The 27,266-nt window shown below is 36.8% G+C and overlaps 1 protein-coding gene across 1 annotated transcript in view; it reads left to right on the forward strand.

Annotated features, from left to right (window-relative positions):
• The window catches only part of botv (exostosin like glycosyltransferase 3), a 207,383-nt gene that overhangs the window by 161,603 nt on the left and 18,514 nt on the right, over nucleotides 1-27,266 (forward strand). The window contains exon 8 of the mRNA XM_090392101.1: nucleotides 8,353-8,481. Coding sequence (XP_090248227.1) covers nucleotides 8,353-8,481 — 129 coding nt within the window. The remainder of the gene's footprint in view (nucleotides 1-8,352; nucleotides 8,482-27,266) is intronic.

Here is a 27,266-nt window from a genome sequence, read left to right on the forward strand (position 1 = left end):
GTAGAGTGAGTTTGAGAGAAGATTGGATTTGTATAAGAGGGACGGCTTACACCTGAGTGCGTTTTGGTATCAGGAATCTTGAAAAACTAATAACTGGTATGAAATCTATCACAAAGAGTAAGGGGGAAACTAAATTATAATGGGAGGAATGGTGAAAATATGTGTGACAATGTTTATGTAACTGTGTTAACGATGGGAATGGGCATTATCATGAAATTGATTATGAGTAAAGAATGATTTTGACTTGTGTTCTCCAGTTCAGACATCAACCATGTGCAAAAGATGTCTGCATATTTAAGGCACCAGAGAAGAACAGATATCTGCAAGTTTTCCAATTGCACGCAGACTATAGAAAAGAGTATATAAAAGAACATGCAGATAGCTTATTATGTCTGTACACAAATTCTAGGAGTATCAGAAACAGAGAGGTAGAGTTTGCTGCCTTGGTCAGTATGTTGGGACCTCAGATTCATTTTGCAGTGAGTTTGAAGCCATCTGGTGTTAGGCAGAATCTAACAAGATCAAATACATAGTGGGGTGTTGTGACAGACCTGGTAGATCAGTTGCTAGTGATGAAGAAATGCATTGCCAAATAAAGACGATTGGCATGAAAAGAGTAATCATAATGGGAGGAGGACTTTAATTATGCAAACATTGATTGGGTAGCAGTGAAATCTCATAAGAGGAATGAAACTGAATTTATTGAGCTGTTGCGAGACAACTTCCTTGAGCAGCATGTGACAAAAGGAACTTGAGGTCAAAAACTGTTAGATTTGATTATAGTGTCAGAGGGTGTTTCAGTTAAAACCTAACTATTCTGCCTCTGGTTGGTGAGTGATCATGCAGTACGCACTTGGAAAGTAGCTAAGTTTATAAATATATTCTGTTCAGAAAAAGTTACATGCTGAACTACAAAGCAGGAAATGACGACCAATTGAGGAGTATACTGAGTTCATTGGAATAGTATCAGTTGTTGGATGGGAAGAATATCAACAGTGCATGGGAAGCATTTAAAAAATACTTAAATGATGCACTATCAGAATGTGTCCCAAGAGTTCAAAGAATAAGTAGAGTAGGAGTCAAATGGATGTGTAATCTTATCGAGTGAGAGATTCATAAAAAAAAAATGATGTGGAAGGAATACAGTGTGCATAAGGATGATGCTTGTTATGAAATTCACAAGCAGCAGGCGAGAAGAGTCGCATCTGTTGTATGGAAAGCTTAGTCTGAGTATGAAAAGAAACTTTCTGCTAGCTAAAGATAATCCCAAAGAATTCTATCCATATACTGTACAATAAAAGAAAGAATGATTTGATTTATTTTTTATGTTGGGCTGATATACGAGAGGTTGGCTGATCAACCTATAGTACTTTAGTACCATATATGGGAAGTGGGTTGGGAAAGGAGAAACTTGTTGACATTAGATTTAAAAGCCTGTATATTATATTCCTTGGTAAATACATCTGGGAGAAGACTGTTCCACAGTACACAGTAGCAGGTATGAAGGAGGAGGAAAAGAAACTTCTGTGGTTTTCAAGGTGTACTGTGAAAGGATGTTAGGCAGCAGCCGTACATGTTCCAATGGGCAGAGTGGGGGAATTATTGATGCTGTTTCAGATGAACATTTTCCATGGAAATATTTATAGAATATACAAATTGCAGAGGCTAAGCATCTGTGAAAGTGAGGGGAGTGAGTTGGTAAGAGATGGGTCATTTGTCAGTCTAATTGCTCTCCTCAATATGAAATATTGAGGAGAGCAATATGAATATGAAAGAATAACTCTACTGAATGCAGATGGTGTGACAGATGCAGAAGAGGTTATTCAACTAATGAGTGCCCATTTTACTGAAAGCTATCGACCTGGTGTATACAAGATTGAGTTCACTGCTACCTCTTTACTGGATGAAGAAACTCAGGTATATGAGGAAGAGGTATTAGAGCTGTTCACAAACTTAATAAGAATTCAGCAATAGGGACTGACAGGATATCAGCATGAAATGTTAAAAGAGTGTTCAGCTGAACTGGCTATTCCTTTGATCAAGCTGTTTAATGAGTCTCAGAACAGGAAGATTCTGCAGGAATGGAAAGAATGTGTGGTAATTCCATTGCACAGTGGTGCAAAGACCAATGCATCCAACTATCGACCAATTAGTATCTCAGGAGTGGTGGTGAAGATTTTGGAAAAATTGGTTAGGGCTTGCATTCAGAAATGGGTTGACAGAGAATCTCTACTTTGCAATGAACAACATAGGTTTACTAAGGGAAGGTCATATTATAACAACTTGCTCACATTCTGTAATAATGTTATCATTATTGGATTTTGCTTATGCTTTTGGCAGAATACATCATGGAAGACTGTTGCATAAATTGGAGAATATGGGATTGGATTATAAAATATTAGCATAGATAAGAGGATGGCTGAATGATAGATATCAGAAAGTGGTATATGGGGATTATCTGCAAGATTTAAGGTAACCACAAGGGGGGGTGTACCACAAGGATCAGTCCTTGATCCACTGTTATTCAGTCTGTACATTAATGACATTGGGAAGGATTTGGCAGGTGACATACAGCTATTAGCTGATGATGCAAATATAGGTTGGGTAATCAGGAATACAGCTAATATGCAGCACTTGCAGTGTGATTTGAATAGGCTAGAATTGTGGGCATGGGAAAATGAATGTCAGTAAATGTAAAGTCATGCACTTTGGTGTGATTAGATATCCAATGTCATATTATATTGGTGGGATTATGTTAGAAGAAACTGATCAGGCTAGGGATCTTGGAGTGTTAGTAGATAGTAAGTTGAAGTTCAGTGGCCATGTAGCAAAAATTATAACTACAACTCAGAGAATAATTGCAATGCTGAAATGAACCTTGACATGTAAAGATAAGGAAGTCATTTTGTTTCTTTATAAATCCTTGATAAGACCTCACTTGGACTATTGTGTGCAAGTCTGGTTGAGAATTTGTAGACTGCAGACACTAGCAAACAGAAGAAAGAGGGACGATATGATTGAGACTAACAAACTTCTGAAAGTTTCATACTGGATTTCAGTTGATGGAATTTTTTATTTTATGGAGGGTGAGGGAAAGGACAAGAGGACATCCTTGAAAATGAGAATGAATACCACTAAGGAGGAGGTAAGATCTATATTTTTCTCTCATAGAGTGGTGCATGATTGGAATAAATTGCCATTGGATGTTGTGTGCGCAAGCAGAGTGAATGAATTCAAAAACAAGTATGATAGCCGGTGTGTGTGTGGCATGTCGCCTTTCTGGAGGTTGCTCTTAATAATAACAATAATAATATTATATCAATACCTCGGGTATCATATATCCATTTTTTGCACATTATGAGGATTATCTATCATAGTCTGCTTGTGAACTGCTGTGACATTTCCTGATAGATTTTCAGTATTTGCCCGAATTCTTCTGTAATGATCTTCCTTTTTTTCTGTTTCCTTTGTCATCAGGTCTGATGTCCTTCAAGGTTAATAAGTAAGTATGGTAGTTATTATAGGTATAAAAAAAGTTTACTGTTGTGTTATTCTGAACCATAGACTACATCAGTATGATGTTTGAGGGAAACCTGATTATTTTACATTAAAATTTATGGAATGACCCAGAGCATTATGAGTGATCAGCAAGATACACATGTAATTATCATCTACAGTTGAATACTAAGAATTACTGTCACACTTATAAGAGGCATCAGAGCATTATATCTACCCACAATGTGTTGCAGACCTGTTTATCTCTCTTTTGCAAGAAAGAAATCCATTGATGGGGTGTGGTGGTGGAGAACTGTCATTTCCATGTTAACCCAAACAGTTTAGCAATTTAAAAAAAAAAGTCTTAGAAAATTCTTATGTCAAACAGAATTTCAACTGAGATTTTTTCCCTCAGGCAAGTTATATAGGAAAACAGCATAGTCAGTGAAGTATGTCCAGTTCAAAAACACTATTTTGGTGATCTGTGTCATTTTTATGAGAATCGTCATTTGTAGCTAGACCGCTATGTTAAATAGCCCTTTTAGGACCCATGAATTTTTCAAGTATTAGATCATTACTGGCTTTATATTGCAATCTTATCCATGCACTCATGCTGAAGTTTCTAGAAGAACTATTTTATAGAATAAGATAATGAAACAAATCATTTATTAACTACTGTAAATATTTGTTTAAACTTTGTCTTTGTTGAGAGTGTGCCATTTGATTGCCTAAATGATGCTGGCTTGAGTTGGCAAAATGTCAAGATGCAAATATTTAATTTAGTTAATAAAGTATTTGTTTAATTTTACTATACTACATATAGCAAGAATGAAATGAATAATTTCACAGTTAAGCTAGAAACTTCAGCATGATTGAATATAAAAGCTACGTAAGCTTGAATGTGAAAATTCTCCTACACAGTTTCAGTTAACAAGAACTGTGAGTCAATCCTTTGTTACTAGCAACTGTTCTTTTCTTTGAAAAATAGTGCAGTCTGCATCACATTATTTGCTTCTAGAAATACGGTGTTATATGACATCTGAGTTGCCTTGCTAATATTCAACCTTTTCAAATTCTGATGTAACATAAGAATCCACTATTTTAACATTTGTTTTTCATTGATTATCTAAACACTAAAAACCTACCTAACTTTGGAACAGCTGATTTTCAAATTTTCCAATGTGCATCAATATTGGAACAACTAATGTGAGCACCTCCTCCCACATACACACATATCCTAACATCCAATTATTTCAAGAAACAAATACCTCCTTCTCTCCCCAAATCAACAGGATTTGTTGTTGTGTAACTTACTATACTTATCTTCACTTGATGTTTGATGTTATAAAGATTAAATTACATTTGAAAAATTTGAGTCATCTATCATTTGCATTAGATGTTTCTTGAAGTGATATTAATTTCTAACTATGGCCTCTTCTTCAATTTTATTATTATTATTATGGGCAACTCCAAGGAGTCCTTAGACTCATTGAGGGAGGCCCTAAACATCATGTCAAGAACTATTCAGCATTTCCAAAGTATCTATCATACTTTGCTTTGAACTCATTCACAGTCATGGCACACACAACAGACTCTGGCAGCTTATTCCACTCATTCACCACTCTCCAAGTAAAAACCTAGTTCTAACACTCTTGCGCCCTAGTTCTCCCACCACCAGACCTGTCTGAGAAATTTCTTTTGAATCAATCTTGTAAAAACCCCTCAGTATTTTGAATGTCTCAATCATATCACCTCTTTTCCACCTATCAACCAATTTCTGTAACCCACAAATCTTCAACCTGTTCTCGTAAGGTTCATTCCATAGACCAGCTACCATCTTGGTCACTCGCCTCTGGATCCTCTCTACCTCCTCCCCATCACCAAGAAACCCGGCGCCCCGATCTGTACACAGTATTCAAGATAGGGTCTTATCAAGGCTCGATAAAGAGGAACAATAACCTGCTTGTCTCTGCTCGTCAAAGCATTCTTCAGTAACCAAGTGATCTGATGAGCTGCTTTAGCCACTTTTGCTATGTGCCCTCTAAACTTCAAGTCCCTATCCACCAACACTCCCAAATCTCTGGCTTCGTCAATTTCCTGGAGTACAGTTCCACCAATGTAGTAAACTTCTGATAATCTTTTCACCCCAAAATGCATAACCTTACACTTTGCCACATTAAACTGACATCCATTCTCCTTAGTCCAATTCTATCCAAATCATCCTGCAAAATTTTGACATCACGTGTATTCACTATTTCTCTACACAATTTGGCATCATTGGCAAATAACTGAACAGTTCCTCTCAGATCCTTTCCTATATCATTAATGAACAAATTAAATAGCAGTGGTCCAAGAACAGAACTTTGCAGCACACCACTAATCACAGGCCTTCTTTTGTACTCTATTTCTGAATAAACTACTCTCTGATGTCTCTTCATCAACCACACTCCTACTCATCTCACCAACCCTATATCCATCCCCATGTGCTGCAGTTTACTGATTAGAATTCCATATGGTATCCTGTCAAAGGCCTTTGCAAAGACCAGCAGTATCACTGTAAACCCATTACTCTTATCCAATTCAGCCATTACTGTGTTATAAAACGTGAGCAAGTTACTGAGGCATGATCTAGCCTTCACAAAAGCATGTTGCCCTCCATACAGTATCCCATTTCCATCTATCCATTCCTGTATTTTGCTCTTGACCAACTTCTCTAATACCTTGACAATGACTCCTGATATGCTGATCGGTCGGTAATTTGCAACAGCAGTCTTGGAGTCTCCTTTATGCAATGGAACTATTTTCCCTCTTTCCACTCTCTCTCTCTTGGGACTAACCTAGAGCTCAGACTTAAATTAAACAATATGGTCAAGAACACTGACAATTCCGTTGCCACTTCATGTAAGACTCGAGCTGGTATACCATCTAATCCCACTGATGTATTCACATTAAGGTTCTGTAATATGCTATTCACTTCCATTTCATTCACCTCAGTTCCCATATAAGCCATTGGTTCCCTCATTCCTGCAATATCATCCCCTGGATGGTATACTCTTGCAAAGTGTTCACTTAGTAATTCTACTATTTTGATTGATTCAGTTACCTCCCTACCATCAGCATTCATTAAAATCATTCTGCCATATACATTTTTCTTTTACTTGCAGCATATCAAAAGAACTGTTTGGGATTCACTTTAGCCTGCATTGCTAACTTCCTTTCATAATCTGCTTTTTCTTTTCTTACCACGCTAGTTACCTTTTTGGCCTGTGCCTGCCGGTCACCTTTCTCCTTAAATTCCCTCCACGGTTGTTTCTTTTTTTGCAGCTGAAACTTAATGGTGTTATTCATCCATTTAACTCCCACTTGATTTACTCTCTAGACTCTAGGTATGCAGTCAGCCATTACCTCCCTCAAACACTCCTTTACCACTTCCCATGCAGTATCAGCATTCAGCCCTTGCAATTTTACATGCCATGGCACTGATCCAAGCAATCTCCTAAGCTCATCATACTTACCAGCCTGGTAATTCCACATATACTCTGTCTTAACTGAAAATTCCACACATTTAGCCACCTCTCAGGTCAAGACCATATGATCACTCTAACCAATTGGTGGCAAAGTGGTCATATTCATTATAGTCAAATTCTCAAATGCAATTACTAGATCGAGCACTCTTGAACCATGGTATTATTCCATTACATGCTGTCTCAGGTAATTATCCCTGAGACAGGGATAATTTGCTTTCTCCCATGTGTCCTCTCCTCCTTCCAATCAATGTTAACCTTGAAATTCACCATAATAATTACCTGTCCTCCACTCATTGAGTCTATTTGCTGATGCATACTATCTCCATCATCTATTCCATCTCCTGGTTTATAGCAGCACCCAACTGTATATTCTATCTCACTAACTATATCATATTCTGTTAGCCATGTCTGACTAATGCCAATAATCTTTGGCTGGAATGAGCCAACCAATTCCTCCTGCTTGTTCCTAATACTCCTGGCATTGGTGTACATAAAGTGCAAAAGTCCCTGGTCCTACCCCTATCTTTATCTTGACACCTTATGCTAATTATCCTATTCTGGTTTGTTATTTGTTACCCTTGGTACAAACTCAGACATATTATACACATTCTTACACTCAACTCCTCACTGATGTCTGCATATCTATTCAACATCCCCCCCCCCAGCTCTAGTTTCCCTGATTCAGCACATCCACTTTCACTTCATTCAGCAACTATTTTTCCGGTCTCCGAACATCAAATCTATTGAGATGCAAACCATTCAATACCAAGAGGAATATATGTTTGATGCTTCTCTTCCATCCAGATCAGTAGATATTTTTCTACCTTTGTCTTCTTCCGAACGTATGAGCATGGATCCTATTTATTCATTTGTGTATTGATCTTTATTGCTATAGAGGCTGGATCAAGTGTGCATGCATTTTCAGCACTTTTTATTATATTGTATCATGGCATTCACAGTTAAATTCATTAACATAAATAGTTTCATGCTTGTCATGACTTACTTGGTAGAAGTTGAGATTATAAAGAAACAGCCGAACAGTCAGGTGGTTACATTCATTATGTGAGTGTGTAGTCTTCACATAACTTTTGGCTTACGTATGTATGCCATTTGAGTGCAAAATAACCATAAATAATTAATGGTGTAATTTCAAAAATGCATTAAATCAAAGGATTTTAGAAGATATTTGAATAATCGTTGAGTTTTTTATTTTATTTTATTTTATTTTTTTTATAAGAGTATTATAGATGCTTCTCTTAAATTTCATTATATGTACATTATTTTTCATTTGTATATTGCAAATTATTTTTTTATTATTCTCTTTTTGCAGTTTTATGCTTATTTGTACAGTACTTGGATGCCTCAGGCAATTAGAGACAAAGTGGATGAATTCATGAACTGTGAAGATATTGCAATGAATTTTCTTGTATCTCATATTACCCAGAAACCTCCAATTAAGGTGAGAATCTTGATGCTACTAGAATATTTCTTCAGTTAAAATTGTTTTATGACATGAGTAAGTGATGAGTGGGTGTAATATAAGTAAATCTGCTGCTTCAATACTAGTATTTTATGACACTAAGAAATTTTAAATTTTATATTTAGTCTTTTTTACTGAAAAAAATATATAGATGGATGCTCCCAAAAGGAAATACATAATTAATTACTTCTCTTGTGAACCATTCTAAAAGTAAACTGTAATCAGAAAATCATGTCGTCAACAACAGACTCAATTGGCTAACAACCTCAGCTATGCAGACAAGGTGCAAGGTGTTACACTTTAGCCAAGGTGTAACAACACTTTGACAAACTATGCCAAGCTGCAAAAATATTTGGATTGACAGTTAAATGAAATAAAACTAAAATACTCACAAATATACAAGGTTCCATCATTGGTTGTGTTCTGTAATGATGGAACCTAAAGAAAAAAGTAGAAGACTTCCAATACTTAGGCTCAGATATAAATAATAGTGTAAATGACATATTATTAAGAAGATATAAACTCTCAATCAACACAGGAATCTAAGAAATATATTCAATCTTTTTGCAGCTTGGTATAGTTTGTCAGTGTTGTTTGAAATCATAGGTGCAATTGTGAGTAAAAATATTAAAGTAAATGATAATAAAATTGCATAAATGCTATCATAATCATGTAAATCAGTATAAGTAAATCTTTGAAACAAAAATTAGGCTTTACAAACAACCTCTCAGGCCATCTTCTTGTATCGTGGAGAAACATGGGACGATTCCACCCAAAAAGCAATAAAAACCATTAATAGATTTAATACAACCTGCTTAAGACTGTAACTCGGTTGCTCTTGGAAGGATCATATTCGTAATTCCAGTATTTTAGAAGAGGCAAACCAAAAACTTGATTGAAACCCAACCCAGACATCAATTTGATTGGCTTGGACATCAACTGAGACATCATCCTCCTCCATAATTTGGCATCTTATTTTTATATGCCCCCCCCCCCCCCTCAAATGGACAAAGACGGAGAGAAAGACTACTTCTTCTTCTTCCTAACATGGATTTTAGGCCAAGCGGCCTGTTCCAGTCTCATGCCATCTCTTTCTTGGTCTTCTGATTCTTCTTTTCCCACTTATTTTGTATCTGTATAATATTTTTGGTAGTCCGCTGTTGTCATTCGATTTAAATGTTCTAGCCATTTTTGTTTATATTGTCTTATGTATTACTAAATCACTTAAGGAATTGAACAACATAGATACGAATATAAATTAAATTACACTTTAATAAATATTTCCGATATTTCGGCAACGTCACGTTGCCATCTTCAGAAGGAACTTACAAAAAAAGGCACGTGCACGTAAGCAATACAACACAGTAACTGAGAATGAAGAGATGAAGCTATTGTTCTCCTAAAAGTTGTCATGGTGCCCTCTAGCGGGCTAAGTAGGTGTTCTTGGCCGTTGGGCTAAAGGTTTGCTGATGTAAGCCTCCCAAATTTGGGGCAGTCGCACACAACCAAATTTGTTGAGTTTTGGAAGAGTTTCTTAGGGCTGAGGCTGATTCCATAAATAGTCTTTCAAATTTGTATTTGCTACGGTGTATTACTGTAGCTTTCTTCCACTGTATTCTGTAGCGTGTATCCAGAGCATGGTCTGCAAGATACCAGAATGGTTATACTTGTGAAAACGGATGTAGTCCTTGTGTTCAGAAATTCTGATATTCGCTGCCTGTTTGGCCAAAGTAAGACAGTTTACAACTGCAAGGGACCTGGTATACACCAGGTAGGTCTAGGGGAAGTGGTTGGTGTTTAGTGGAGCGGATAAGGGATGCCAATTTTCTGTAAAGCCTGTAACAGGAGGTCAGGTCATGTTTTTTTAAGATTTTGGTAATTTTTTCCGAGGTGCCTCGGATGTAGGGAATGGTGATGAAAAATTCTACAAACAAATAGAGGGGACAGCCATGGGTTCACCACTCTCCCCACCCTTGGCCAATTTCTTTATGGAGACCTTGGAAGAAAAAGCCTTAGCTTCTGCCCCACAAAAACCAACCATATGGCTTCGCTACGTTGATGATGTGTTCGCTATTTGGCCACATGGCTCTGGAACACTCCTCTCCTTCTTAACACACACTTAAACAACCAACACCCCAGAATCAAGTTCACCCTGGAAAAACAGGAAAACAACAGCCTTCCTTTCCTAGACACACTTGTCACCTGCCAGCCTGATGGAACCTTGGTTTTCTCAGTTTATAGAAAACCCACCAATACAGGCAGATACATTCACCAGCAATCCCCCCCCCCCCTCACAACAATATCGAGTGGTGAAAACACTATACAACAGGGCTAAACTAATCTGTTTTAACGACATGGCCCTGAACACTGAACTAAATCACATCCTCAACACTTTCTCAGCCAATGGCAACCCCCCCCCCCAAAAAAAAAAAATCCAAAAAATATTAAAACCTACAAACTACAGCCCTCCCCCCCCACAACAAGGATTACTCTAAATCCATCACTATTCCCTACATCTGAGGCACCTTGGAAAAAATTACCAAAACTTAAAAAAACATGATTCAATCGATACAGGCCTTACAGAAAATTGGCATCCCTTATCCGCTCCACTAAAGACCAACCAGTTGTAAACTGTCTTACTTTGGCCAAACAGGCAGGACAGCGAATAGGACTACATCCGTTTTCACAAGTACAGCCATTCTGGTCTTGCAGACCATGCTCTGGATATACGCCACAGAATACAGTGAAAGAAAGCTACAGTAATACACCGTAGCAAATACAAATTTTAAAGACTATTTATGGAATCAGCCTCAGCCCTAAGAAACTCTCCAAAACTCAACAAATTTGGTTGTGTGCGACTGCCCCAAACTTGGGAGGCTTATATCAGCAGACCTTCAGCCCAACAGCCAAGAACACCTACTTAGCCCGCTAGAGGGCACCATGAGAACTTTTAGGAGAACAATAGCTTCATCTCTTCATTCTCAGTTACTGTGTTGTATTGCCTTTTTTTGTAAGTTCCTTTTGAAGATGGCAACGTGACATTGCCAAAATATCGGAAATATTTATTAAAGTGTAATTTAATTTATATTCGTATCTACATTGTTCAATTCCTTAAGTGATTTAGTAATGTATAGGCCTGTCTACGAGAATCAACTGTCTTATATAATAATTAATTGGTTTTATTTTTAGGGATTATAAGATTTCTTCATTTGTTTTATGGTCCCACTTGGTATATTCAGCTGTTTTTCTGAGGAACTTCATTTCTGCTGTTTGAATTTGTTTTTCATATTTCCTTTTTATGGTCCATGTTTCGCTTCCGTATAGTAGAATTGGTTTAGTCTGATTCTTGTGTGTTTTTGTACTAATGATGGCTTAAATATATTATTTATTATGCCATTTACTTTGACAAAGTTTGATATTTTAATGTCTGTCTTTTTCTTCTTCGTATGATAGATCACATCCCAAGTATCTGAAAGTATTTACTTGTTCTATTATTTTATTATCTATCACTATTTTACTTCTTATTGGATTTTCTCCTTTGAATGCCATTATTTTTGTTTTTTCTTTAGATATTGTTATATTATATTGTTTTGAGATATCATTTAATGATCTTTGTAACTCATCTTCTGATATGGCTAATATTATTTGATCATCTGCAAATAGTAGTGTATCTATCTTCATTTGTGGGGTTATTTGTATATCGAATGGGTTATACTGTTTCCAGATTGTTATAATTCTATTTATATGTATATATATATATATATATATATATATATATATATATATATTGAAAAGCAGAGGTGAGAGGGTACATCTTTGTCGTACTCCACTTGATATATCTTTCCATTCTGAGATGTTTTCTAATTTAACTGTTATTTTATTTCATGTATTTATTCTTGAATGGATTGTAAAAGTTGGTTTGGTATGTTTAAATTGGTTAATATTTTAAACAATTTTTGTCTACTAATTTTTTCGAAGGCTTTTTCAGAATCAATGAAAGCCGTGTGTGTTTCTTTTTGAAATTCTCTTCTCTTTTCTATTAATAATTTTAAAGTAAAAATTGGATCTATGCAGGATCGGCCTTTTCGGAAACTATTTTGTTCTTCTAGTAGTTTGTCCTCTACAATACTGCTTAGTTTCTCTTTTAATATTCCTGCATATATTTTATATCCTGTATTCAGCAGACATTCCCCTATAGGTATTGCAATCATCTTTATTTCCTTTTTTATAGATTGGGATAACCAGTGCTTTTTTCCAAGAGTTAGGAGTTTTTCCAGACATCCAAACCATATTAAAAAATTTCAAAAGTCTTTCATTAAATTTTTCACCTGCATTTTTGTATAGTTCTCTGCTACTAATGGCTCACGCAAGAAGTTAAGCAAGTTTGAGCGCAGTTAGTAGTTGGAAAGGGTCAATCATTCGATGCTGTTGGCACACTCTCCCTCGATGAGTCTTTGAACTCCCTGGAGATGTCACATAATAATAATAAATAATATTGTCTTCTCCTGGTGTTTTCCTATTTTTGATCTTCTTTATTATATTTTTCCGTTCTAACATTGTGATATTTTCCATTAGATCATTCTTTGTCTTATAAAATTTTATCTCATTGTTCTCATCTGTCCAAAGATTTTGGAAATAGTTTGTATTTTTTGTCAAACAAATAGTCTATTGTTTGTATTTTTATCTTTTCTTTTATTTCTTTATTCATGTATTTGATTACTTTATAGGTTTTGGGTTGTGGCTTAAATAAATCCTTTTCTAGTTCTGTTACGAAATTATTCCATCTCTCTCTCTCTCTCTCTCTCTCTCTCTATGTTTTTTCCTTACTTCTCGTTTTGCAGTTGCACTATATCTTTTATACTCTATTTCTGCTTCCATTGTTTTGGAATTTAGCCATTTGTGGTAATTGTCCTTTTTTGTTTTTATTATATCTTCTATTTCTTTGTTCCAGTCTCGTATTCTTCTTTTTCTAATCCATTTGCGCTTTATTCCTAAGATTTCTGTTGCTCCTTTTGTGAGAATTTGTTTGAGATTTTCCCATTCATCTTCTGTCACTTGATTCATGTGTGGTTTCTGTTTTTAAGTTTGTGCATTTTTGATATTGTTGTCTAACTTGGGGATCCTGTAATGAAGAAATTTTGTAGCTTGGCTGGTAAGAATGTTTAATTTTATGTGTTTTTAGCCGCTTTGGCTAAAAACACATAAAATTTCTCCCCACGTTATCTGGGATTTTTCCCAGATAACCTGGAGAGACAAACCCTGCAGTCCTCTCCCAAGACCTGCTAACTTGGCTATGTCTTTTAAATCGAATTTTTGCTGATACCATATAATGATCAGAGTTTAATTCAAAGCCTCGATATGCTCTTGCATCTAAAATTAACTCTGCTAATTTAAAACTTGCAATAACATAGTCAGTTACTGATTTGTATCCTCTGGCTGACCAAGTATATTTATATATTTCCTTGTGTGTTTAAACACTGAATTCGTTATTCTCATATTATTATAAATGACAAAATTGCACAATCTGCGACCATTTTGATTACATGCATCTTCACCAAATTTATCTATGTTTGTTTGTATTTTTTGTTTCCTATTCTGGCAGTTAAATCTCCTGCTAGTAGTAAATAGTCAGTTTCGTTTGTTTTATCTATGGCATTCTGTAATTCTTTATAAAATATATTACTGTCTTCTTCTTTTCCCTCTTCTGATGCATATGCACCAATTATTGTTATGTGGCCTCTTAATGTCTTGAGTCTAATTTCTATTAGTCTTTCATTCAAATAGTTGTAATATACAACATTGTTCTTTAGGGATTTATGTACCATAATCATTATACCTGCTTTTGCTCTTTCTTCTTTTTTTACCCCACTGTAAATTTGTATATACCATATTTGCCGGTGTATAAGACGCACCCCCTTTTTTGAACACATTTTTTTAGGAAACAAACTTTATCACTGAATATTATAATGAATTTTACAGTATTTCAATTGTAAAGTAATAAGTAGGTCTACTTTCAACAAATACCTAATTTAACTAGGAAAGAGTACCCGCCTTTTAATCTTCTTCGTCAAAACCCAGAAATTCATCTCCAGAGCTAAATGAAGAGACACTTGAAACCTCTTCTAAATCAGAATTTGAGTCCTCATACAACAAATTGTCCTCTGTACCATCTAGTGCATTATTAATGCCACACTTCTTAAATGATTTAACCAAATTTTTTAAGTTTAAACAACTTAAATTTCTTCATTATTAGTTTTCACAGCATCCCATGAAGTTTTGACCCACTCACAAACTTGCGAAATGCTAGGCTCTTCCTTCTTCCTGATGGTGTAACCTCAAAATCTGAAGACTGCTTCTAGCTGTTCCACTTCTTCATAAATCTCTTAAATGGTTTATTAATACAGACATCTAAAGGTTGAAGCTAACTAGTTAGACCTCCTGGAATTACAGCTGAGTTTTCAATTCCTTGAGTTTATTTTTAACATCTTCTGTTCTGTGAGAACGAAACTGATCCCATACTAGCATGGCAGGCTTCTTCAACAAGGCGCTGACCAAATTTTATCTATCCATAACTTCATTCCTCCTCCATCCATCCATCCAGCCTTTTGCGTGAACACGTACAAACACTCCTTTAAGCAGTTTTTCTTTGGGTAGCGTCTTCCTATTAAAAAATCAATAGTGGCGGCAATTTTGTCCCATCAACTTTTCACCTATGAGAGCTCGACTTCAACCATCAGTAATACATATCCAAGTATGGATATGTATTCCTGACTGCATGCCTATTGAGTATTTTTTACCACTGTGCTATCACTGCGTATTTCATTTAGCAATTTTTCAAAGTAATTACTCCATACTTTCATGGATATCTTTTTCTCCAGTTTTCATCACTTTTATCATCTCTAATTCCTTTTACAGTACTCTTTCCTCCATTTCTGAGCTTTTTCAATAACCTCCAGAATGTCTTGTGTAGTGAGTTTTTTTGTGCCCCGAAGTTTTAACAATAACACCTTTTGTACCCTTGGAATCTAGTTTTGTTTGAGGGCACATCAAAAGTCAGTGGAACCTCGTCCATGTTTCCTATTTGCGCAAGTTCAAAATTTTCTCGTTTCCTTGCATTAATGATGAATCGATGAAATTCAATAATTTTTTCTTCATATTCAGTTGGCATCTTTTGTGATATTTTTGTTTTAGTCAGCATACATAGCAGGTTTCTCTTTATGAATCTTGAACACCATCATGTTGATCCAGTAAAGTTGCCGATCCCTCTGTTAGTGGCTATCGCTTTCGCTCGATGAATAATCATTTTTGTAGACACTGAAAGTCCCGCTTTTCTGTGGTCTAAAATCCAAGCATTCAGTTCTGCCTCAAGTTCTGGCCATTTTTCAGTTCCACTTTGTAGGTTATGTTTACTGTGAGTTGCTTTTTCAGATCCTCTTCCTGATTCCACCAAGTTCTTATCATTTTCTCAGTTCGGGGTGGCCCAAAATGCCTCTCTGCAGCTCTGTTTCCATGTTTTCTTTAGCATACACAATCACACAGCTTGAATGCAATATTGTAGCACTGCTGACGTTTTTCAGCCATAATTTGCCAAGAAATTCAGAGAAAATTTAATGGCAGAAAATTATCACCGTTCACAACAACCGCAACAACATTCGCATATGCTGAATTCTACGTAACTGGAATGTTTTCCCACACTGCAAGGAAGCAAGAAAGAAATCGCATAACTCGGAAATAAAAGTAATAAAAAACTGAGTATCGGCGTATAAGACGCACCCTGTTTTTCAGACCTATTTTCAAAGGAAAAGAGTGTGTCTTATATGCTGGCAAATATGGTAGTTTTTTTTTTTTTTTTTTTTTTTGTTTCTGTTACTATACATGTCTTTATGTTAGCTTGGTTTAATTGTTTATCAAATTCTTCTTCTTCGTGTGCAATGCTTCTCACATTCCATGTTGCGATCTTCATTATGTGTTCCTTTTTCCAATTTCATTTACCGTTTCCTGAATTGTGGTCTTTTCCCTGATAATCCGTCCAGCTTTTCTTTGCATGAGACTTGAAAGTATTTTGAATTTCCCCAGGGCAGGTTACTAACCTGTCGCTGGGTAAGTCCAGTGGTAGGACTGCTACCTAACGCCTCTGGACAGGCAGATCTAACAGCATTTACTCTGTTAGGGTTATACCGCCCATACTCGGTTGTCAGTGCCTCATTTACGCTTTTAGAACAGGATGGATCACGGAAAGGTGAGGTTGACATTGGAGTGGGAGAGGCTATGTATTGCCCTTCACCACCCCTTCCACCCTGGAGAGGAAGACCAACTAAACAATTCTGGCATATTAACCACCTTATCAACACAGGTACTCTCTCTCTCCACAAGAAATAACTCAACTGGCTCAAAACAGAGATGCCTGGAAAACTATATATAATAATTAACTTTTTCTTTAATATAATAAAAAGTGCATCTATGATCTTAAACTAGCTCTGTTAATGATAACAGCATACAACATACCTTTCTTATGTAGGAAAAGTGGAGTTATTTTCAAAATACATGTGAATTCAGTAGCTGAAACACCTCATCCTCTGAATTAGTTCAAATAAAATGTGCATATATTATATATATATATATATATATATATCACATCTGGATATGCAGAAAAACGGTGAACGGTTTGCATAATAAATATTCTTAAATATGGTGCCCTTTCTCACTAAACCACTCCATTCCAGTTTTGTAAATATTAATATCCCATCAACAGAACCTGTAGTATCAAAGTAAGAAAGAATATTTATACCTTTTTAAGACTAAGCAGAAATTAGGAAAATCATCGATCAATAAAATATTACTTTCACTGTATAAGAATAAAATTATTACGAAAATCTAAATAAATAATACATAGATCTTTCCCTCTTTTACCTTTATGGTGTCAAGGGTTTCTATTCCTTAAACTGCAACCATTATACGAGGATAAGGTGTTTGGCCCTATGCCTCCCAGTGTATCCTATGTCTGTAGAAGTGTTATGTTCTCAAAGCCAGTTTGCGCCTGTTTGCAGGAGGAAAAATCCCAGATAAACTGGGGATAAAAACCTTTTGGCCTCTCTCAAGACACCAGCTAACTTGGCTATGTCTGAGAAAGATCCTAAGCTCCTCACGTCAGGAACAGGAATCAAACCCAGGACACTCCTTTCCCAGGCATATGGTCGCAAAGCAACCAACTCAGCTAACCGTGCAGACTAATACATAGATACATAATAAAATATATTTTGTGAAATTTATCTTGCACTGCATTCACTTTTCAAATATCAGTATCAATGCAATATTATTATTATTATTATTACGGGCAACTCCAGGGAGTCCTTAGACTCATTGAGGGAGGCCCCAAATCATGTTCATCACAACTATTCGACAGTCAGTCACACAATATCTATCATACCTTGCCTTAAACTCATTCACTGTCACAGCACCCACCACAGATTCTGGCAGCCCATTCCACTCATTCACCACTCTAAAAGTAAAGAACCCAGCTCTAACACCCTTACTAACCACACTCTTGCCCAGCTTCAGATGTCCCCTAGTCCTCCCACAACCAGCTCTGTTCTCAAAAATATCTTCTGAATTAATTTTATAGAAACCTTCATTAATTTGAATGTCTCAATCATATCTCCCCTCCTCTGCCTATCAACCAATTTCTGCAACCCACAAATCCTCAACCTGTTCTCATAAGGTTCATTCCACAGACTTGCTATCATCTTGGTCACTCGCCTCTGGATCCTCTCAACCTCCTCCCCATCAAGAAGAAACCTAGGTGACCAAATCTGAGCACAGTAGTCGAGATGGGGTCTTATCAAGGCTCGATACAGAGGATCAATAACATGCTTGTCTCTGCTCGTCAACGTATTCTTCAGCAGCCAAGTGATTTGATGAGCCGATTTGGCCACTTTTGCAATGTGCCCCCTAAACTTCAACTCCTTATCCACCAACACTCCTAAATCTCTTGCCTCATCAATTTCCTGGAGTACAGTTCCACCAATGTAGTAAACTGCTGCTAATTTTTCACCCCAAAATGTATAACCTTACATTTTTGCCACATTAAATTGACATCCATTCTCCTTAGCTCAGAACTCCAATTTATCCACATCATCCTGCAAAATTTTGACATAATCTGCATTCACTATTGCCCTACCCAACTTTGTATCATCAGCAAACAAATGAACTGTTCCTCTCAGATCCTTTCCTATATCATTAATGAACAAATTAAACAGCAGTGGTCCAAGAACAGATCCTTGTGGCACACTACTAGTCACAGGCCATCTTTTGGACTCTACTCCTGAATAAACCACTCTCTGATATCTCTCCGTCAACCACCCTCCTATCCATCTCACCAACCCTGTATCCATTCATATGCTGCATTTTACTGATTAGAATTCCATGTGGTATCCTGTCAGAGGCCTTAGCAAGGTCCAGTAGAATCACTGTAAACCCATTACTATCCAGTTCAGCTATCACTGTGTTATAATACGTGAGCAAGTTACTGAGGCATGACCTACCCTTCACAAAACCATGCTGTCCCTGATACAGTATCCCATTTTCATCTATCCAATCTTGTATTTTCCTCTTGACTATTTTCTCCAAGACCTTGATAACGATTCCTGTTATGCTGATTGGCCGGTAATTTTCAACAGCAGTCTTGGAACCACCTTTATGCAGTGGAACTATTTTCCCCTCTTTCCACCCCCTTGGGACTGACCCAGACCCGAGGCTCAAATTAAACAAAATGGTCAAGGCCACTGACAATTCTTTAGCCGCTTCACGTACAACACGAGCTGGTATACCATCCAATCCCACAGATGTATTGACATTGAGGTTCGGTAATAGACTATTTACCTCTACTACATTCATCACAATTCCAGTATAAGCTGTTGGTTCTTCCATTCCTGCAATGTCACCACCTGGATGATATACTCTTGCAAAGTGCTCGCTCAGTAATTCCACTATATCAACTGATTCGGTTACCTCCCTACCCTCAGCATTTTTTAAAATCATTCTGCCATGAACATTTTTCCTTTTACTTGCAACATATTGAAAAAAGCTATTTGGGATTCTCTTTAGCCTGCATGGCCAATTTTCTTTCATAATCCGCTTTTGCTTTTCTTACTACCATTGTTACTTTCTGTACTGAACTTTATACTGTTCCTGCACCTGCTGGTCACCTTTCTCCTTATATTCCCTCCACAATTGTTTCTTTTTTTGCAGCTCAAGCTTAATAGTGTTATTCATCCATTTAACCCCTACTTGATTTATTATTCGGACTCTTGGTATACAGTCAACCATTGCCTTCTGCAAACACTTCTTAACTGAGCCAAGCACACTCCTAAGCTTGTCATACTTACCAGCCCGGTAATTCCACATGTATCCTGTCTTAATTGTAAATTCCACTCCTTTAGCCACCTCCCAAGTCATGACCTTATGATCACTCTCACCAATTGGTGGCAACATGGTCGTGTTCGTTACAGCCACATTCTCAGATGCGATTACTAGGTCAAGCACTCGCTGCCCCCAAGTATTTTCCATTACATGCTGTTGCAGATAGTTGTCCCTTAATAACTGCATAAAATCCAATTCCTTCCTCCCATGTGCCCTCTCCTCCTTCCAGTCAATGCGACCATAGTTGAAATCTCCCATAATAATCACCCTCCTTCCACTCATTTCTTCTATTTGCCTATGCATACTATCCCCACCATCTATTCCATCACCTGGTCTATAGCAGCACCCAATTGTATATTTTGTTCTGCTAGCCTCTATCTCACACCAAATAGCCTCAAATATGCTCTTTTCTCCATCCTACAGTTCAACTTCTATACTCCTTGGCTCCAACTCATCAGCTATCATCAATAACACTCCTCCACCTTTTTATTCTCCCTGTCACTCCTGAACATGCTATACCCGTCACATTCAATCCCACTAGCTTTATCATTCAATCCCACTAGTCCCATCACATTCAATCCCACTAGTCCCATCCCTACTTTGATGCCTTATACTAACTATCCCATTCTGATTTGTTATCCTTCGTACTCACTCGGGTATGTTATACTCATTCATACACTCAACTGCCTCCCTAAAGTCTGCATATCTACTCCCCTCCCCCTTAATAAATCTAGTTTCCCTGAGTCTGTACATCCATTTCCACTTCATTCATCAACACTTTTTCAAGCCTCCTTACACCAAATCCATTCAAATGTAAACCATCCATCTTATATAAATCCTTTTGTCCATCAAACTCACTCCACACATCCACAAATTCCACACCATTCTCCATGCATAAACCACTCATAAAGTCATTGGCAATTATGGCCCTCCTTCTAAACACTTCACTGTCATACCACGGCAAAACACTCACCATCCTAACTCTCCCACTCTTCTCTTTTTCTACCTGAAGTAATTCCCTCACATCCTCTGTCATTTCCATTTTGTCTTCTTTCAAATCATTTGTTCCTGCCACGACTATCGTTTCTTTCACCCCTCTGTTTTTGCACTCTAATAGACTCGCTGATGTCCTTTATTTCAATTTTCTAGCGAATAACATTTTCAGTGAATTTTTTCTGCGATCATAGTTCACGCGATGAATTTTACTCACGATGAATTGTCCGTGAACTCATACAGGGTGGCCCATAAGTCATGGATCTTGCTGTATTTGTTCCTGCCACGACTATCGTTTCTTTCACCCTCTGTTTTTGCACTCTAATAGACTCGCTGACGTCCTTTATTTCAATTTTCTAGCGAATAACATTTTCAGTGAATTTTTTCTGCGATCACAGTTCACGCGATGAATTTTACTCACGATGAATTGTCCGTGAACTCATACAGGGTGGCCCATAAGTCATGGATCTTGCTGTATGTAGAAAGGGCCTCTCTTTGTGAAGCAATTGCATTTAGTTTTTTTTTTTTTTTAATCATTAATTTTTTTATATATTAGTTATGAAAAACCACATCACAGGTTTGTTCTGCACAATGTTCCATGACTTATGGGCCACCCTTTGTGTGTGTATATATATATTTTGAAAAAATTCAAATGCCATTTTTTTCCTGTATAACATTGGTTGTCATGTTCTTAATTACTGTATGTTCAAGAATTGGGATTGTAGATAAACTTATGTTGGTTGCACATGACTTTAAATTTTTCAAGAAATGACAATGTATACTAAAATATTAATTAAAAAACTTTAATCAATACCTTCCTATATTTTGGCAATGTTACATTTCCATCTTCTGAGAACATAAAACTATGACGTGCATGCAGGCACTAACAACGAGCAAATGAGGCCGAAGAAGGCAACTGAAGTTGGTCCTAGAATCAAGTGCCTCCTTGCAGGCTAAATTGGGTTGTCTTGGCTGTTGGTTTGATGTTCTTAGGATGCAAGCTTCCCAAATTTGGGACAGTTAGGTGCATCCAAATTTGTTGAGGTTTAGGAAGTTTTTTAGAGCTGAGGCTGATTCCAGGAATAATCTTTCATACTTATATTTGCTGCAGTGTAGTGACGTGGCTTTCTTCCAGTGTATTCTGTGGTGGGTATCTAGTATATGGTCAGCAAGTCCTGAGTGGCTGTATTGGTGAAACTGGATGTAGTCTTTGTGTTCGGATATCCTGATATTAGCTGTCCTGCCTGTTTGGCCGTAGTAGGACAGTTTACAACTGCAAGGGATCTGGTATACTCCAGGTAGGTCTAGGGGAAGTGGCTGGTCTTTGGTGGAGCAGATAAGGGATGCCAATTTCTTATATGGTTTGTAACAGATAGCCAGGTCATATTTTTTTAGAATTTTTGTTAGCTTTTCTGACGTGCCCTAGATATAAGGAATGGTGATAGATTTAGTGTAATCTCTGTTATGAAGGGGGGGGGGGGGGTTGTAGTTAACTGGTTTTAATATTTTCTGGATTTTTTGGGGGTTGTAGCCATTGTAGGCTAAGAAGGTGTTATGGATAGGGTTTTTATAATCCCATATTGTTGTGAGGAGGGGGGGATAATGTGATTGCTGGTGAATGTATCTACCTGTATGGGTTGGCTTTCTGTAAACAGAGAAAGCCAGGAAACCATCAGGCTGGCGTGTAATCAGAGTGTCTAGGAAAAGAAGACTGTTATTTTCCTTCTCCAAGGTGAACTGGATTCTGGGATGTTGATTGTTTAAGTGTGTTAAGAAGTTGTGGAATGTATCTAAGCCATGTGGCCAAATAGTAAATATATCATCCACGTAGCGTAGCCAAACAGTGGGTTTTTGTGGGGCTGAGTTGAAGACTTTTCTTCAAAGGTCTCCATAAAGAAGTTGGCCAGGGGTGGAGAACCCATGGCTATCCCCTCTATCTGGTTCATTTGGCAGTTTGGGACTTGCGCTCACCAAATGGTATTCTGTATTATCTTAAGCCAGACACAAATTTGAAACAGCATAATTGAATGCATGTTGGTTGGGATATTTCATGTTAAAGATTCTTTCCTTAATTTTATAAGGAAACAAGGACAAATATTCCAAAGAGCAGCTACTGGAATAACCTTAGCCTCAGAATTAAAGATTGGGCTTTTGGGATCAGGAAAAAGGGGAGAGTAGCTATAATATTACACACTAAACACAAAGATAAACTTTTTGAATGGGAGCCAATCTGAAGTAAGATAACATAGAGCAAATTTCAAAATTAGAAAGTGGACCTTGAGATTTATTTATGCCTTTGGCCTCATAGAAGGTTCTAGCAAGAAGTACGGGTATTTTTTGAGTCATTAGTGAGGGCAACTGATATAAAGAAAAAGGAAAAGCTGGTATTTCTTGGAGACCTAGTGACAAAATAGGAAATAAATTTCAGACATACAGAAATGTTTTGTGAAAATTCTGAGAAAAGGACACATAATGGTAACTGCTGTATTTATTTTGAGGACATGAACTAGTTAGTCATTACTAACACCGTGGTCCAACATAAACAGCCATATAAATTTGCATGGAGAGAACACGCAACAAATAAGAATTGTCTTATTATGTTACAAGTTCATATCTTCATATCACAAAAACATATAGGGGATTTGAAATAGGGTCAATAAACATTTAGTTTTAAGCTGAATAAAACTGAGTGTCATGCTGAAAAGAAAAATTTTATGTGCAATTTGTAAAAAGAATCATAGTCATCCAGCTTTCTGTTTAGTTATATGCTTTTCCTTTGATCGCTTGACCTTTTTACTTCATTCGAGATCCATTCCTTTTTACTTTCTCTTTCTGTGTAACCTATTGTATTTTCTGCCGATTTTAATATTATTTCCTTTAATTTGCACCAATGTTCTTTGATGTTTATATTCTGTTTTGGTAGTTCCTTCAGGTTTTTATCTAGTTCTAGTTGATATTTTCTTAGAATATTGTTATCTTGTAATTTTTTTACATTCAGTCTCCTTTTGACTCTAAAAGTGCTTTCAGATTTTAACTTTATTCTTAGGTTTGCTAATACTAGTTTATGGTCTGATCCACAATCTGCAGAAAAGGATCTGCAATTTAGGATACTTGATTTCCATCTTTGGTTTACAATAATATAGTCTATCATATTCTTGGTTTGTCTGTCTGGTGATATCCATGTCCATTTTCTTTGGGGTTTTGGTTGTTTAAAGAGAGTGTTGGTTATTGTTAGTCTATTATTTGAGCAGAAGTTCAGCAGTCTTTCGCCATGTTCATTGCTTTCTCCATACCCGAACTTTCCGATTACTCTTGGCCAGGTATCCCAGTCTTTGTCTACATTTGCATTTAAGTCCCCCATTACAATTAGGAAATCTTGACTTTGTCTGCTGTACTGCTTTTTTGAAAATCTATATAGAACTCCTCAATGTCTTCTGATGATGATGTCGAAGTTGGTGAGTATACTTGAATAATAGTCAGTGATCCGATTAATGTTTTAAATCTTGCTTTAATTATCCTAGGCGGATAGGATTGTAAGACAATAGAGAGTTTTGAGCCTTTGGTTTTAATATAAGTGCTACTCCTTGGTGTTTGTTGTCTTCCCTGCCTAAAGTTAAGATTTTGTACTGTTCATGGTGGAATTCTGAATGATGTAATCACAAGAAAGATATTTATTTAACCAAATATTTTGGTCTGGAAATAGCAGACCATCGTCAGTGGTATTACAAGAACAGTTTAAAAAATACAAGCTAGAATACTAACAATAGATTGTTAAAATTAGAACACGCCGCGTGATGTTATATCACTAAGTATGAAATGGAATATTTTGAAGTAGAAACATGATTGAATTTGCTATTTAAAAAAAAGTAAATAAATAATGAGTAATCTTGATTAGACTTTCCCAGATTTTTGATATAGATAGACAGTCATTACGATTCAGGTTGAGGCGATGGAGCAAGGCCTCCACGCTTTCCTTGAACAAACGTTCGAACCTATAACGGGATCTATGTAAGAGGCGAGTCCTGGACCAAAGGATGCTGTGGTCAGTTTCAATCCCGTGTTGAGCCAATCCAGACTTTTCAGGTTTGTTGTGAAGAATGGATGATTGATGTTCTTGGATTCTTTTTTCAAGAGAACGTCCAGTTTGTCCAAAATAAGAGAGATCACAGTTGCACAGAATTTGATAAACTCCAGGAAGAGATAAAGTTGAGCATTTGTCTTTAGGAGAAGGAAAATGAGAAAACAATTTGTTAATAGGTGAATACGTAGTTGTTAAATCATATTTCTTTAAAATTCTTGCGATAGGTTCTGAAATACCAGAGATATAAGGAATAGGCACTCGATGTATTGAAACTTTGTTGTTTTGTGGAGGATTATAAGAATTGAGAAGACGTTGAGTACTTAAAGTCTGGATTGGCTCAATACGGGATTGAAACTGACCACAGCATCCTTTGGTCCAGGACTCGCCTCTTACATAGATCCCATTATAGGTTCGAACGTTTGTTCAAGGAAAGCGTGGAGGCCTTGCTCCATCGCCCCAACCTGAATCGTAATGACTGTCTATCTATATCAAAAATCTGGGAAAGTCTAATCAAGATTACTCATTAATTATTATTATTTTTTTTTTTTTAAATAGCAAATTCAATCATGTTTCTACTTCAAAATATTCCGTTTCATACTTAGTGATATAACATCATGCGGCGTGTTCTAATTTTAACAGTCTATTGTTAGTATTCTAGCTTGTATTTTTTAAACTGTTCTTGTAATATCACTGATGATGGTCTGCTATTTCCAGACCAAAACATTTGGTTAAATAAATATCTTTCTTGTGATTACGTGATTATATCATTCAGTCTTATGTCGCAAGTATCCTTGAAACAACAAATGGTGGAATTCTCCTTTTCCAGTCCATCTGGTTTCGCAGAGTCCAATCACTTCCCATCAGTAGTTGTCTAATTCATGCAGTAGTATTTCCAATGTGCCTTCCTGGTGAAGAGTTCTTACATTCCATGTTCCTATGCTTGTTATGTTTTTCCTGTCTACTAGGTGATGTTTTGTTCCAGTAGCATATTTTTCGCCTTCACTATCTTGGTTCCATAATAGTGGGTGCGATCCTTTTTGACTGGGTGACGGTCAAGCCGGCATGTATCTTTAGGTTGGTTAGAGTTCATTCAGTTTCAATGGTTAAGTTTCGTCAAGTGTCAACCACCACTCCTTGACCTGAATTCAGCCGCTCCTAACATGGAGTACAAACACTGTTTGCAGCCAATTCACCGAATACAGTTGCTGCTCGAGATTGCCATATCTGGCTATCCTCACTTAGTTCAGCGTGTTGGTCGACACAGTTTACCGGGGTGTGGCTGCTACCAGTTTACAGTAGCTTCTTGGAGCCATAAGTGAGAGTTGGGTGTCAAGTGAGAACCAATCCATCTGAACCATAATTATGTGCAACCGTCCAAGTGGAGAGGTACTATCTCTCCTCGACACCCCATACACCCCTATTTGCATAGATACCCATAACAAAATCCAAAGAAAGCATTTATTCAGTTAAGGAGGTATTATTATTAGTATTATTACGGGCAGCTCCAAGGAGTCCTTAGACTCATCGAGGGAGGCCCAACATCATGTCAAGAACAACTATTCAACATTCACACAGTATCTATCATACTTCACCTTGAACTCATTTACAGTCATGGCACCCACAACAGACTCTGGCAGCTTATTCCACTCATTTACCACTCTCCAAGTAAAAACCCTAGCTCTAACACCCTTGCTAACCACACTCTTACCAAGCTTCCATGGATGGCCTCTAGTGCTCCCACTACCAGTCCTATTCTCAAAAATATCTTCTGAATTAATCTTATAGAAACCCTTCAGTAATTTGAATGTCTCAATCATATCACCCCTTTTCCGCCTATCAACCAATTTCTGCAGCCCACAAATCTTCAACCTGTTCTCATAAGGTTCATTCCATTGTCCTGCTATTATCTTGGTCACTCGTCTCTGAATCCTCTCCACCTCCAGTGAGATATATAGTGAAGTTGGCTCTAAGGATAAAAAAACAAAATCATAATAAGTTCAAGAGGTTGTCCTAAGGAAGGGGCAATCATATTAAAAGTTCCTGATAAGTCAGCATGTATCTTTAGCTTTCTTATATTTTTCTCTGTATTCTCTAAGTTAGGCGTAAAAGTAGCTAAAAAAATTCATGAAAATAACTTGGAGAAGAATATTCTGGAAATTATTAAAAAGCCTGAAAAGAGGAAAGAATATTATAAAAAGAATCTTTGAAAAGGTAATATAAAAACTGAAAATGAAGACATTCTGGGTGTTTGGAATAATTACTTTATAAAATT

The sequence above is a fragment of the Typopeltis vanoorti genome, chromosome 4, assembly GCF_054136105.1.
Source record: "Typopeltis vanoorti isolate ZY-2024b chromosome 4, IOZ_Tvanoo_1.0, whole genome shotgun sequence".
NCBI lineage: Eukaryota > Metazoa > Arthropoda > Arachnida > Uropygi > Thelyphonidae > Typopeltis > Typopeltis vanoorti.